At 41.1% G+C, this 13,106-nt stretch overlaps 1 protein-coding gene across 1 annotated transcript in view; it reads left to right on the top strand.

The window, feature by feature from the left end:
• Window positions 1-13,106, top strand: part of LOC308281586 (uncharacterized protein) — a gene marked incomplete at its 3' end in the record, with an annotated part of 534,349 nt that overhangs the window by 1,004 nt on the left and 520,239 nt on the right. Inside the window, exon 3 of the mRNA XM_080721812.1 lies at window positions 6,619-6,716. Within this exon, the coding sequence (XP_080577938.1) occupies window positions 6,619-6,716 (98 nt within the window). The remainder of the gene's footprint in view (window positions 1-6,618; window positions 6,717-13,106) is intronic.

Here is a 13,106-nt window from a genome sequence, read left to right as displayed (position 1 = left end):
AAAGCCATAATAAGAAATAATGTGTTTGTAATTGGAAATAATATGTTTTCATTTGACAGAAACAAACACAGTTATGCCGACAAAAATGGCGATCTGCCGCAAGATTGGGCTGCTCGCCGAGGTTTTGCTCGTTTTGTGTGAAAAGCACTGCGAGAAGATCTGGCCGCGAGCGCTCGGCGATTTCTTCCCGAGCGTTTCTAGATATCTAGCAATTGATATTAGGAGGGAACAGGTGGTGGAGGTGAACAATACCCTGTCCCCCCCCCCTCCTCCCAGTAAGCTGTGGTGTTCCTCAAGGTAGCATACTGGGGCCCCTGTTGTTCGTAAACGACATGGCATCCGCTTGCGACTGCAACCTGTTCCTGTTTGCGGATGACTCAGCTCTCCTAGTCTCGGGCAAGGACCACTTGCAGGTTGAAAAGACACTTAACTCTGAACTAAGTAAGATCTGCACATGGCTTAACGACAACAAATTATCAATGGGGGATGCAAAGTTGGTGTCACACTGGGCTGCCCCTCCCCCATTCATCAGGGAAAAACTGAATCCATCTTCTTTGGATCAAATCCTAACCTGAAAAAAGTCGATAACTTCACAATCAAAGTGGGTGACAAGGTCATAGCACGAATAAACAAAATCTCCTACTTAGGATGTATCCTTGAAGCTAATCTTTCCAGCGTAAAGATGACTTCTAAGGTAATAAATAAAATCAACCAACAAACTCGTTTCCTACAGAGGATCGCCCCGATGGTCAATTTCAACACACTGAAGACCATAGCTGGTGCAATAATCCAGCCCCTCTTTGACTACGGAGTCCATGTATGGTATCGTGATGCCCCACAAGCCCTAAAAACTAAACTCCAAACAGCCCAAAACAAACTAATTAGGGTCCTGCTTAACCTTCCCTATCAGACTCACCTCACCACTACTCATCAGTTAAGAGTGGGGTGGCTCAGAGAAGATGACAGAGTACAGCAACTTGCAATGGGCCTGGTGTACAAGATACACTACACCACTAAGATACCCATGTACCTGTCAAAATACTTTATAAACGTTAAGGATGTTCACAATTACAACACCAGAGGCAGCGCCACAGATCACGTTCAACCCAGAGTCAAATCAAACAAAGGGTCAAACTCGTTCTTCTGCTATACCACCAATATGTGGAACGCCTTAGCGAAGGCCATAAAGGAGTGTGGTTCCCTATAGCATCCTTTAAAATCGCCCTGAAAAAACACTTACAGGCGGCAGCCGTTCGCAACTGGTAAAAACAAACCTAGCCCAGCCCTACCCTTCCCTGACCCCTCTTTGTATACTGTTTTTTTGTTTTTGTTTATTCTTTCTTTTTTTTCCTGACTATTACTGCATAGTACTGTGTTCTATCCGTCTGTCATTCAATGTTATATGAGATACTTTAATGGTTTCCTGTGGAAATAAGCTTAGTCTTTTCTAGGATCTCCTTTTAGTAGACCTTGTACCAGTGAACTGTACCGTCATGAAACTGTACCTTTTTCTATGCAAACTTATAATAAAGTCTTCAATCAATCAATCATTCAATCAATGTTGATTGAAGAATCTATTAACGTTGCATGTGAAAAAGTACAGTTTCATGATGGTATAAAAAAAGAAATCTGTGGTACAAGTTCAACTAAAAGGATATCCTAGTAAGCTTTTCAGCTTATTTACACAGGAACCACTTTATATATCTCATATAACATAGAAAGACAGACAGATAGAACACAGTACTTTGCATAGGATAACATCAATTACAAAAGCAGAAAAATGAAAATAAAATGCAAAAAAAATATACAGAAGAAGCAGATATTTACAGTGGAAAAGGTGAGGTAACCTATAAGCTTAGTTCATTGGTCTTCAACAGGGGGTCCGGGACCCCCAGGGGTTCCTCAGAGTTACTACAGGGGGTCCTCCAAATCTTTGAGTGATAGCAACTTTTTTTCTCCCTTTTTATATTATCCACTTGAACCCTAGCGTCCATATTCAGAGAACTTTAGCCAAAAATAGCAGATCTACAAGCTCACAACACCTCGCAGTGCGAGGCGTTGTGAGCTTGTAGATCGACTATGTGCTTATAGGCTACTGTAGCGTTTTTCATACCGGCAAAATTGCGCTCTTTCGAACGCCCATCATTTCGACCGGAGGGTTAGCGACTCACTCAACGGAGGTTAGGGTGAGGGTTAAGAGTCGGGTGTCGAAAGGTTGACATGTAGTAACAGTGACACTCTCCCTTTCATACCAAGAAGTTCAGGACTAGTTGTCAAATAGAGGTAAATGTTGTGAAAACAGCTGATCTACAAGCTCACAACGCCTCGCTGGGCTCTAGGCGTTGTGAGCACAATAATGCATCATATATTTTGTAGGCCAGTCAAACTAAATGCCTCAAGCACTTTTAAGTGCTTGTTGTCAGGTGTGTGTGTGTGTGTGTGTGTGTGTGTGTGTGTGTGTGTGTGTGTGTGTGTGTGTGTGTGTGTGTGTGTGTGTGTGTGTGTGTGTGTGTGTGTGTGCCAGTTCTAGTAGTGGCACACGACCATGTGCTTCTCGCCCTTAGGGCGTCTTACTGGTTGATATACTGTAAATATCTTTGTAAAAGTCTATGGGGAAAATGAACTGGACTTTTTTGGAACTGCTCTCCCCCCTCCCCCACTGTTCTCTAAGCAGCATTCACTAATGTAAATGCATGTTTGTTTTTAATTAGCAGCTGATGTGAAACTTGTGCAACTGCATTCTTTCATCATAACTTAATTTATGAATGTTATAACTGACACAGGTGTGAACAGGCCGGGTCCACAATCACCATCAGACCTCAGTTTGCTCACCTCTGACTAATATAGCCTAAAGTTTGGAGCACTTGTGTAACGGTGCCATGGCATTGTGCCGACATTTCATTGTTCCTACATCCCATTAGTCCGAATCTGGTGAATGTTAACCTGGTGAAAAATACTATGCCTAAACCTAACCCAAACCCTAACCCTAACATCAGTAAAACTATGCCTAAACCTAACCCTAAAACCTAACCCTAACCTAATTAGGACTAATGAGATGTAAGCAGGGACGTGCTGGCCATTGGGAAAAGCGGGACAACTCCCGAACGGCCGGTTCATTCCTGGCCGGTCCAGGCCGGCCATTAGGAAAAAAATTAAAATAAAATGTCGGCCTTCGTTCCATTTTGGGGGCTGGGCGGCCAACAAAGTAAATCGCCACTGTCGGGCAGAAACCTTGTATCTCCAAGTTTCAAATTTGTAATTTTTTCGCAAAGCAAAGCCCTGCTTCAAGGCCATCGCACAAAAGTAGTGAAAACAGCCGATCTACAAGCACAGGGGTGCGTTCGGAAATACGCACTCAACGCACTGGTGTGCCATGTTGTCGTTCGTTTATTCGGTGCACTTGGTGCGTTGTCGTTCGGAAATCCAGTGCGTGGCGCACTGGTGTGCTGAGTGCACGCACTCACCAACCCTACTCAGAAGATGGGGTTAGGCGGTGTGGTGCGGTGGTGCGGTGTTCTGATTGGTTGGTTTTCATGGCCATGTCTCGAAGGCTTCTCAGCTGTGAACAATGGAGGACATTACCACAAAATGCAGCATTTGCAGCTTAATTGGTCGTTTGGGCTTGATAGTTTCACACGCATTAACGTGTAAACTAACAGCAGGAATGCCAATGTTATGAATTACATCTCTTTTCAATATCAACGTTACGTTAGCATACTTAGCAACTGCTGCTTTTCAGAAAGTTTACCTTCAGAGTTCAGAGTGAAAAAGCGCACAGCTGCCTGTTAAAACTGGTCGTTCGTAAATAAACCACACTGAACGCACTCTCCAACGTCACGCCCACTGCACTCACTACACTGAGCACACACCCGGTGCGGGTTTCCGAACGCACCCTAGATCGGCTGTTTTCACTAGTTTAGATCATTTTTAAAATGATAAATAATACAAAACAAACGGTTTTGGACATACAAGGTTTCCACCCGACAACGACGAAATATAACTCATGTAATTGGCCCACTGGCTTGTCACTTGTCATGATCTGAAATGGCAAATCTTTGAGTAGCAGCAGCAGCGCTATAGAGAGAGAGATCTCTCTATAGCGCGCAATGAGGGCCTCTCCAACTCTTTTTCCCGGGCTGAATCAGGGGCCCAGCACGTCCCAGCTTACTGGTGTGTAACTCTGAGAGTGTGAGAACTACTGTGAAATGGAACAGAGCCTTCATTAGTATGTGTAGTGCCCAAGTCCAATACTTGGAGCACGGATGCCGATGGCCGGGTGATGTTAGGAACATGTGCTCAATAAACTGATGTCCATAACGATGTTGTAGAGTTAAATAAATTATATTTATTATCTGTTGCTTCAGACACATTCAGTATACAAATAGATAAATATATAAACGTAACACAGTATGGCAATAGTACAAACCAGCTCTAGAGACACGGTTGGAAAACAGTTTTTCTCTGACATCAGCAACACCTGTGTGGGATTAGGGACCGGTTTAAATACCTGCCCTGTAACCCTGGCATGCTAACCTTGGCCTCGATTGGCATGACATGATCAAAATAAGGACATGGCTCCAAATGGCTCTTACAGTATGATTGGAAAGTTAGGAAGGGGCCCAATTTTGTTCCAATATATGGCTGCTTTTCTCAGTTCTCCATCTGCTGGAAATCCTAGTCATATGATTTGTGGTTTGTCAGACAGGTTCTTCCCCAGTTCCCTTTTTTCACTATCACTACCAAAACCGTTCGTTTTGTATTTATCATTTAAAAAACAAACTAAACTAGTGAAAACAGCCGGTCTACAAGCACACAACGCCTCAGCACCACGAGGCGTTGCGTACTTGTAGATCTGCTGTTTTCACACAATAACATACAAATTTGAAACTTGGAGATACGAGGTTTCTGCCCGACAGTGACGCTATAGTTGTTGCAATGACCAATGATCTGTTCCCAAACTCATTCTACTGATGTCATGTCTCATTAGTACATGTAACACACCATTGATATGCTGCCAGCGTCAATCCTGTGTTCATTCACACTGCCCCACTCAGTTGTTGGGGTTCACATTCAAAGCAGAAAACATGAGCACTATTTTGTCTGGGTTTTCAAATTCTTCTCCACAATGGATGGGCTAACTCAATTACTGTTTGTCAAGGTGCCGTAGTTAGTTTCAATTGGCTTGTGGTTTCTGTTAAATTGACCTAGTAGATTAGATGTTGATGAGAAAGCCATGTTTTAATCTTGTTGATAGTCATGTGTGCCATGTTAACATTACATTTAATTATGACACAACCTCAAAATGTAATATTTCCAATTGATTTTGTCCATGCACATAACCTTTTTTAATATTCTTTCAGGATGTAATGATCATTAAAGGGACATTTCACCCCTGAGGAAAAAACATATTTTAATGTTGTTTGGGAGACAAGAAACACAATCCTGGGTTCTATGGGATATAATTGCTGAGACCGTGCCAACATTGTGAACCAGCTTTGAGTGATCTCATTACACAAAGTAAAAACGGACCCACGTTTCTTTCACTGCTTTTTTCTATAAACATCAAATGTCTTTATCAAAAATAACTATCTACAAGCTCACAACGTGTGTGAGCTTGTAGATCGTCTATTTTGTCTTATTCCCTCCATAAGCATAGCTGGTTCATGTGGTTATTTGTACTGATGTTTTGTCAAGGTGGTGCACTAATGTTTTCATATAGCTGAATAAGTATTGAATTTATCTTTTGAATTGCACGTTAATATGTTTTCATGTTGAGTAGTGTACATTCCTTGATCTGTCCTTTAGTTACTTCTGCAAAATCGCACTAGTCAAAGAACTATGTGTCCTTATGACCGGCACTTTGTTGACACTCCCATTTGCAGCATAGGGTTCACAGGAACAGCTGGGGATGGTATAGTCGAGGGCCTTAGGGAGATAGAATGGTAATTTTGTGCTAATCAGTCTAAAAGCGGAGGAAAATACCATCGTTTTCTGGGGCCATTTGTAGCCCAAGGAATGTTTTTTGTGCAAATCAAATGCTTGCAATGGATTCAGCATCATGACAAACCCCCGAGTTAGACCCCTCACATCCTACTTAAATACACAGAAAAAAATGTTTTTTCTGGTTATTTTCCTCCTTTATAGAAAGTCCATGGGAGCCCAACATGATTTGGCCGCTGTGGCGACCCCGAAGGTCGCTGACTCGGGCGCCCTAGCTAAATCATTAGAGCATGCCGTGGGCTACGGTACATCTGTGCAGAAATTTGGCGCCTTTAGACTGATTAGCATGAAAAAGCCCTAAGGCCTCCGACTAGTAGGAAATGCAGTGATATAAAAAAAATTGAAAAGTTTCTATTACAAGATTTGGAGGACCCCCTGAATCACTAACAATCCCTTTAATAATGTAGGAGTGCATGAATCACTAACAGTCCCTTTAATAAAGTAGAAGTGCAGAGGATTTGAGGGAAGTCGACACAGTCTCATGTTCTCATATAGAAGCAAGACACTTCTGTCCTCCAAGAACAGACAAAATACAATAAATATACAATTAGACATGTGCATCCAGCAGTATGTCTACTAACGTGCTGAACATTCCCAATGGCTCGGTTCCGGTTCCAGTCCAACTCCAGTCTGATGGATCGGAGTCTGTTCCGGGGTCCAGTCCAGACATCATCAGTCTATTGGAGTTCAAGCGGAGCAGCCCACAAGCTCTGGGGGTAAATATACTGTACACTATTTTTCATAGTATCACTGTGAAATTATTTTTTTCATAATAAATCTCACGTTTAGCACGTTTAAGCAGAGGCACTGGAAGTAGCCACAGAACTAATTGTTATACGGTACATTGTTAATTTGTTATACATTTGTTTGGAATTCAGATCAACCTCTTTTTATGAGTGAAAGACAGACTTTATAGAATACCAGTGATAAGTTGATTTGTGATAGGTTCATACTTCGCACTAACAACAGTATAGATTAGAATATACTCAATATAAGCATAAACTATATGTCCAAAACCATAACTCTTCAATCAATCAATCAATCAATCAATCAATCAATCAATCAATCAATCAGTCAGTTTTATTGTCATCTCCACAATCCACAGGACGGATTATTATTAATATATATCGGACCAGTTACCCATATAGAGAAGTAGCTGTCTGTAGAACCAGATTACTCGTTACGTGAAAGTCCTATGACGTCTATGACAGCTGACAGATGTAGGGGTCAGCTCCATATATGGAGATTTAGGTGATGATCCAGTCGTCTCCATTTTTGGAAGTGTGTCTAATATTAGTGAGATGACATTATTATCCATTGTCTTCATTATAGGAATTGTAATTAATGAATTTTAAAATTTTTACAATTGAAAACAAGCTATTTTGAAAGATGACACTCTAACCCAAACCCAAAATAATATTTTTCTTTATATGGATATGAATGCATAACAGGTCAGCTCGGAGGTCTGGGAGGTGGGGGAGTTAAAACACGGGTCAACTGTGACCCGATAAGACCTAAAGTGTCACCGGGTTTCTGACACATTACAAGGGTTAAAAACACTTAAAAGGGAAGTGAAAAACTGTGAAAAAGTGAAGTGGGAAAATAAAAAATAACCTGTGATCCAGTGGAGCCAATGTAGTTATGATTGCGACCGAAGGTCGCATTATACCCTGAAAAGCTTGTAGCTTGTCTGTCTGTCTGTCTGTCTGTCTGTCTGTCTGTCTGTCTGTCTGTCTGGCTGGCTGGCTGGCTGGCTGGCTGGCTGGCTGGCTGTCTGTACAGGAAGTGATGTCAGTGTGATGTCAGTGAGTCACAGTGATGTGGTACAGAATGACTCATATATGGGCAAAAAAGGTCACGTGACATCACTTCCTGTACTGACAGTCAGACAAGCTACGAGATTTCTCAGGTTATAAAAGTCCATATATGGTCATTTCCAGAAAATGAAAAAACCTTTTATGTCCATACATGGAGATTTCTGATGTCATAAATTCCAGGTCGAAAATGAGAATGTTAGGGTACCATATATGGCCCATATATGGAGATCCACAGGCATCAAACCAAGGCCCTAACTCACCAAGGCCCTGCTTGGAATTACTAATTAACGTATGTTATTTTTTATGCCCATCTCCATGTATGGGCATAACATATATTGTATGTATATGGATACATATTATTATTAATAAAGGATAAAATAAAATAAGTCCATATATGGTCATTCCCAGAAAAAGAAAAAAACTTTTATGCCCATACATGGAGATTTCTGATGCCATAAATCCCAGGCCGATAATGAGAATATGCCCATATATGAGGAGATCCACAGGCATCAAACCAAGGCCTTAACTCACCAAGGCCCTGCTTGGCATTACTTACCTACGTTTTATGCCCATATATGGAGATTCCTATTGTCAATATTAAGGACATTATTAAGGATATTATGTTATCAATATTAAGGACATATAACTCTTCAATCAATCAATCAATCAATCAATCAATCAATCAATCAATCAATCAATCAGTCAGTTTTATTGTCATCTCCACAATCCACAGGACGGATTATTATTAATATATATCGGACCAGTTACCCATATAGAGAAGTAGCTGTCTGTAGAACCAGATTACTCGTTACGTGAAAGTCCTATGACGTCTATGACAGCTGACAGATGTAGGGGTCAGCTCCATATATGGAGATTTAGGTGATGATCCAGTCGTCTCCATTTTTGGAAGTGTGTCTAATATTAGTGAGATGACATTATTATCCATTGTCTTCATTATAGGAATTGTAATTAATGAATTTTAACATTTTTACAATTGAAAACAAGCTATTTTGAAAGATGACACTCTAACCCAAACCCAAAATAATATTTTTCTTTATATGGATATGAATGCATAACAGGTCAGCTCGGAGGTCTGGGAGGTGGGGGAGTTAAAACACGGGTCAACTGTGACCCGATAAGACCTAAAGTGTCACCGGGTTTCTGACACATTATAAGGGTTAAAAACACTTAAAAGGGAAGTGAAAAACTGTGAAAAAGTGAAGTGGGAAAAGAAAAAATAACCTGTGATCCAGTGGAGCCAATGTAGTTATGATTGCGACCGAAGGTCGCATTATACCCTGAAAAGCTTGTAGCTTGTCTGTCTGTCTGTCTGTCTGTCTGTCTGTCTGTCTGTCTGTCTGTCTGTCTGTCTGTCTGTCTGTCTGTCTGTCTGTCTGGCTGGCTGGCTGGCTGGCTGGCTGTCTGGCTGGCTGTCTGGCTGGCTGGCTGTCTGTACAGGAAGTGATGTCAGTGTGATGTCAGTGAGTCACAGTGATGTGGTACAGAATGACTCATATATGGGCAAAAAAGGTCACGTGACATCACTTCCTGTACTGACAGTCAGACAAGCTACGAGATTTCTCAGGTTATAAAAGTCCATATATGGTCATTTCCAGAAAATGAAAAAACCTTTTATGTCCATACATGGAGATTTCTGATGTCATAAATTCCAGGTCGAAAATGAGAATGTTAGGGTACCATATATGGCCCATATATGGAGATCCACAGGCATCAAACCAAGGCCCTAACTCACCAAGGCCCTGCTTGGAATTACTAATTAACGTATGTTATTTTTTATGCCCATCTCCATGTATGGGCATAACATATATTGTATGTATATGGATACATATTATTATTAATAAAGGATAAAATAAAATAAGTCCATATATGGTCATTCCCAGAAAAAGAAAAAAACTTTTATGCCCATACATGGAGATTTCTGATGCCATAAATCCCAGGCCGATAATGAGAATATGCCCATATATGAGGAGATCCACAGGCATCAAACCAAGGCCTTAACTCACCAAGGCCCTGCTTGGCATTACTTACCTACGTTTTATGCCCATATATGGAGATTCCTATTGTCAATATTAAGGACATTATTAAGGATATTATGTTATCAATATTAAGGACATATAACTCTTCAATCAATCAATCAATCAATCAATCAATCAATCAATCAATCAATCAATCAGTCAGTTTTATTGTCATCTCCACAATCCACAGGACGGATTATTATTAATATATATCGGACCAGTTACCCATATAGAGAAGTAGCTGTCTGTAGAACCAGATTACTCGTTACGTGAAAGTCCTATGACGTCTATGACAGCTGACAGATGTAGGGGTCAGCTCCATATATGGAGATTTAGGTGATGATCCAGTCGTCTCCATTTTTGGAAGTGTGTCTAATATTAGTGAGATGACATTATTATCCATTGTCTTCATTATAGGAATTGTAATTAATGAATTTTAACATTTTTACAATTGAAAACAAGCTATTTTGAAAGATGACACTCTAACCCAAACCCAAAATAATATTTTTCTTTATATGGATATGAATGCATAACAGGTCAGCTCGGAGGTCTGGGAGGTGGGGGAGTTAAAACACGGGTCAACTGTGACCCGATAAGACCTAAAGTGTCACCGGGTTTCTGACACATTATAAGGGTTAAAAACACTTAAAAGGGAAGTGAAAAACTGTGAAAAAGTGAAGTGGGAAAAGAAAAAATAACCTGTGATCCAGTGGAGCCAATGTAGTTATGATTGCGACCGAAGGTCGCATTATACCCTGAAAAGCTTGTAGCTTGTCTGTCTGTCTGTCTGTCTGTCTGTCTGTCTGTCTGTCTGTCTGTCTGTCTGTCTGTCTGTCTGTCTGTCTGTCTGTCTGGCTGGCTGGCTGGCTGGCTGGCTGTCTGGCTGGCTGTCTGGCTGGCTGGCTGTCTGTACAGGAAGTGATGTCAGTGTGATGTCAGTGAGTCACAGTGATGTGGTACAGAATGACTCATATATGGGCAAAAAAGGTCACGTGACATCACTTCCTGTACTGACAGTCAGACAAGCTACGAGATTTCTCAGGTTATAAAAGTCCATATATGGTCATTTCCAGAAAATGAAAAAACCTTTTATGTCCATACATGGAGATTTCTGATGTCATAAATTCCAGGTCGAAAATGAGAATGTTAGGGTACCATATATGGCCCATATATGGAGATCCACAGGCATCAAACCAAGGCCCTAACTCACCAAGGCCCTGCTTGGAATTACTAATTAACGTATGTTATTTTTTATGCCCATCTCCATGTATGGGCATAACATATATTGTATGTATATGGATACATATTATTATTAATAAAGGATAAAATAAAATAAAATAAAATAAGTCCATATATGGTCATTCCCAGAAAAAGAAAAACACTTTTATGCCCATACATGGAGATTTCTGATGCCATAAATCCCAGGCCGATAATGAGAATATGCCCATATATGAGGAGATCCACAGGCATCAAACCAAGGCCTTAACTCACCAAGGCCCTGCTTGGCATTACTTACCTACGTTTTATGCCCATATATGGAGATTCCTATTGTCAATATTAAGGACATTATTAAGGATATTATGTTATCAATATTAAGGACATATATGGGCGGCGTGTTCCTCCCTCCGCATCATCAGCGCCCACACCCTAGGTGGGGTTGGCGATAGGGCCTTTCTGTGTGGAGTTTGCATGTTCTCCCCGAATCTCCAAGGGTTGATACCCTCACAAAAACATGAACAAACTCCCCCCAGAATGACAACAACTAGATTCGCTAGAGAAACGCTGTGGTTGGCCAGATGGCCAAGAATTGGTGCGGCAAGTCACCCTGAGGTGTCTTACTAGTTTAGTCGCAAGTGCAGATTAGGAAATTGACCAAAGTGCTGTTATGTACATAGAAGGCGTCAATAGAACAGGCCTGTTCAACAACACAGTCACGGGACATGCACGTATACAAAACATATGAAGGACATAGGGCTCTATTTTGTTTGTCTTGACCAGCTCTTATGCCTTAACTTAAAGGCCTGTCCATGCTGTCTCCGACCACCAAACCTTTCGTCTGAAAGGTCCGGTTCAACTACGAAATGACTTGCAACAGCATTACCCCGAATTAGAGTTTCTGAAAGCTGCACGTCAGAAAGTCGGAACTCTCCAACGAAAGGTTCGGTGGTCGGAGACATATGGACAGGCCTTTAAAGCTATACTGTGTAAGTTGCTCAACTAGTGGTCAGTAGCAGTAGAGCAAACCGCGGTCGCGTCTGCTTTTTTCGGCCGTTTTTCGCCGCGGACCGGGCATTCAGACCACCGCGTCCGCCTCGCCTCGCTGAGACCTATCCATAGAGGTCTTTCGTGTCCCTCTACGAGCCTCGGTTGGGGAGTTACATGCTAGACTCCTAGCCCAGTGTAAACACTGCAGTGTACTTCCTGAAGAGCTCAGCAGTGTATGATCTAGGCTTTGATTGGCCGGTAGGGAGACACATGTACAGAATGATGCATATGACGTAATTTTGCCGGGAAAAACAGCCCCGGTCACGGCCACCAGGGCTCAGTAGAACACATATAAAGAAAAGGCTTTGGGAGCTGAAATTAACAGAGTGGGGGTTCTAAAACTTTATCGATTTAATAGTTAGGACAATTTTAAGATATGTTTTATAAAAAAAGTTACATAGTATAACTTTAAGTTAAGGCATAAGAGCTGGTACTTGAGACAATCAAAATACACTCAAACAACATGAAAAGATGGAGAAAAGAAATTAGTCTTAGGGAGAGATTTAAAACCACAATTGTCGGAGCAGAGCAGTAGGCTTTTCCAGAGCCTATATAGGGTCAGCAGCAGCAAAAGCATGGTCACCCCTGGTTTTGGTTTGAGAAAATTTGAGAAAGTCTTAGAAATCTTTTGAAAAACAGAGAAAGAATTTAGAAAAAACGTAGAAAACGTTGTCTACAGTATGTATTCTGTGATTTGGTCAACAAGAGGTTTTGAACGTAAAAGTTTTTTTTTCTCTACGAGCTGTTTTTAATCTTTCTTTAAATGTTTTAGAAAAAGTAAAAAAAAAAATACAAAGCACACTGCATACTATGTACATTTAGAAGAATCATGTAACATATTTTGTAATGGCCCAGTTTTTGAATCATGGTTGTAAATATCATGTATTATTGGTGGTGTAGTTCCTGCTCACCAGGCGGGGCCAATCATTATTCACCCCAAATGTTTACTTAATGGCATTTTATTTTATAAGTTCGGCATGGTAAGCTG

Source organism: Nannobrachium achirus (genome assembly GCF_963921795.1).
Source record: "Nannobrachium achirus genome assembly, chromosome: 3".
Taxonomy (NCBI): domain Eukaryota; kingdom Metazoa; phylum Chordata; class Actinopteri; order Myctophiformes; family Myctophidae; genus Nannobrachium; species Nannobrachium achirus.
Note: the sequence above shows the minus strand (reverse complement) of the source record. Positions and strands in the feature narration are given on the sequence as shown.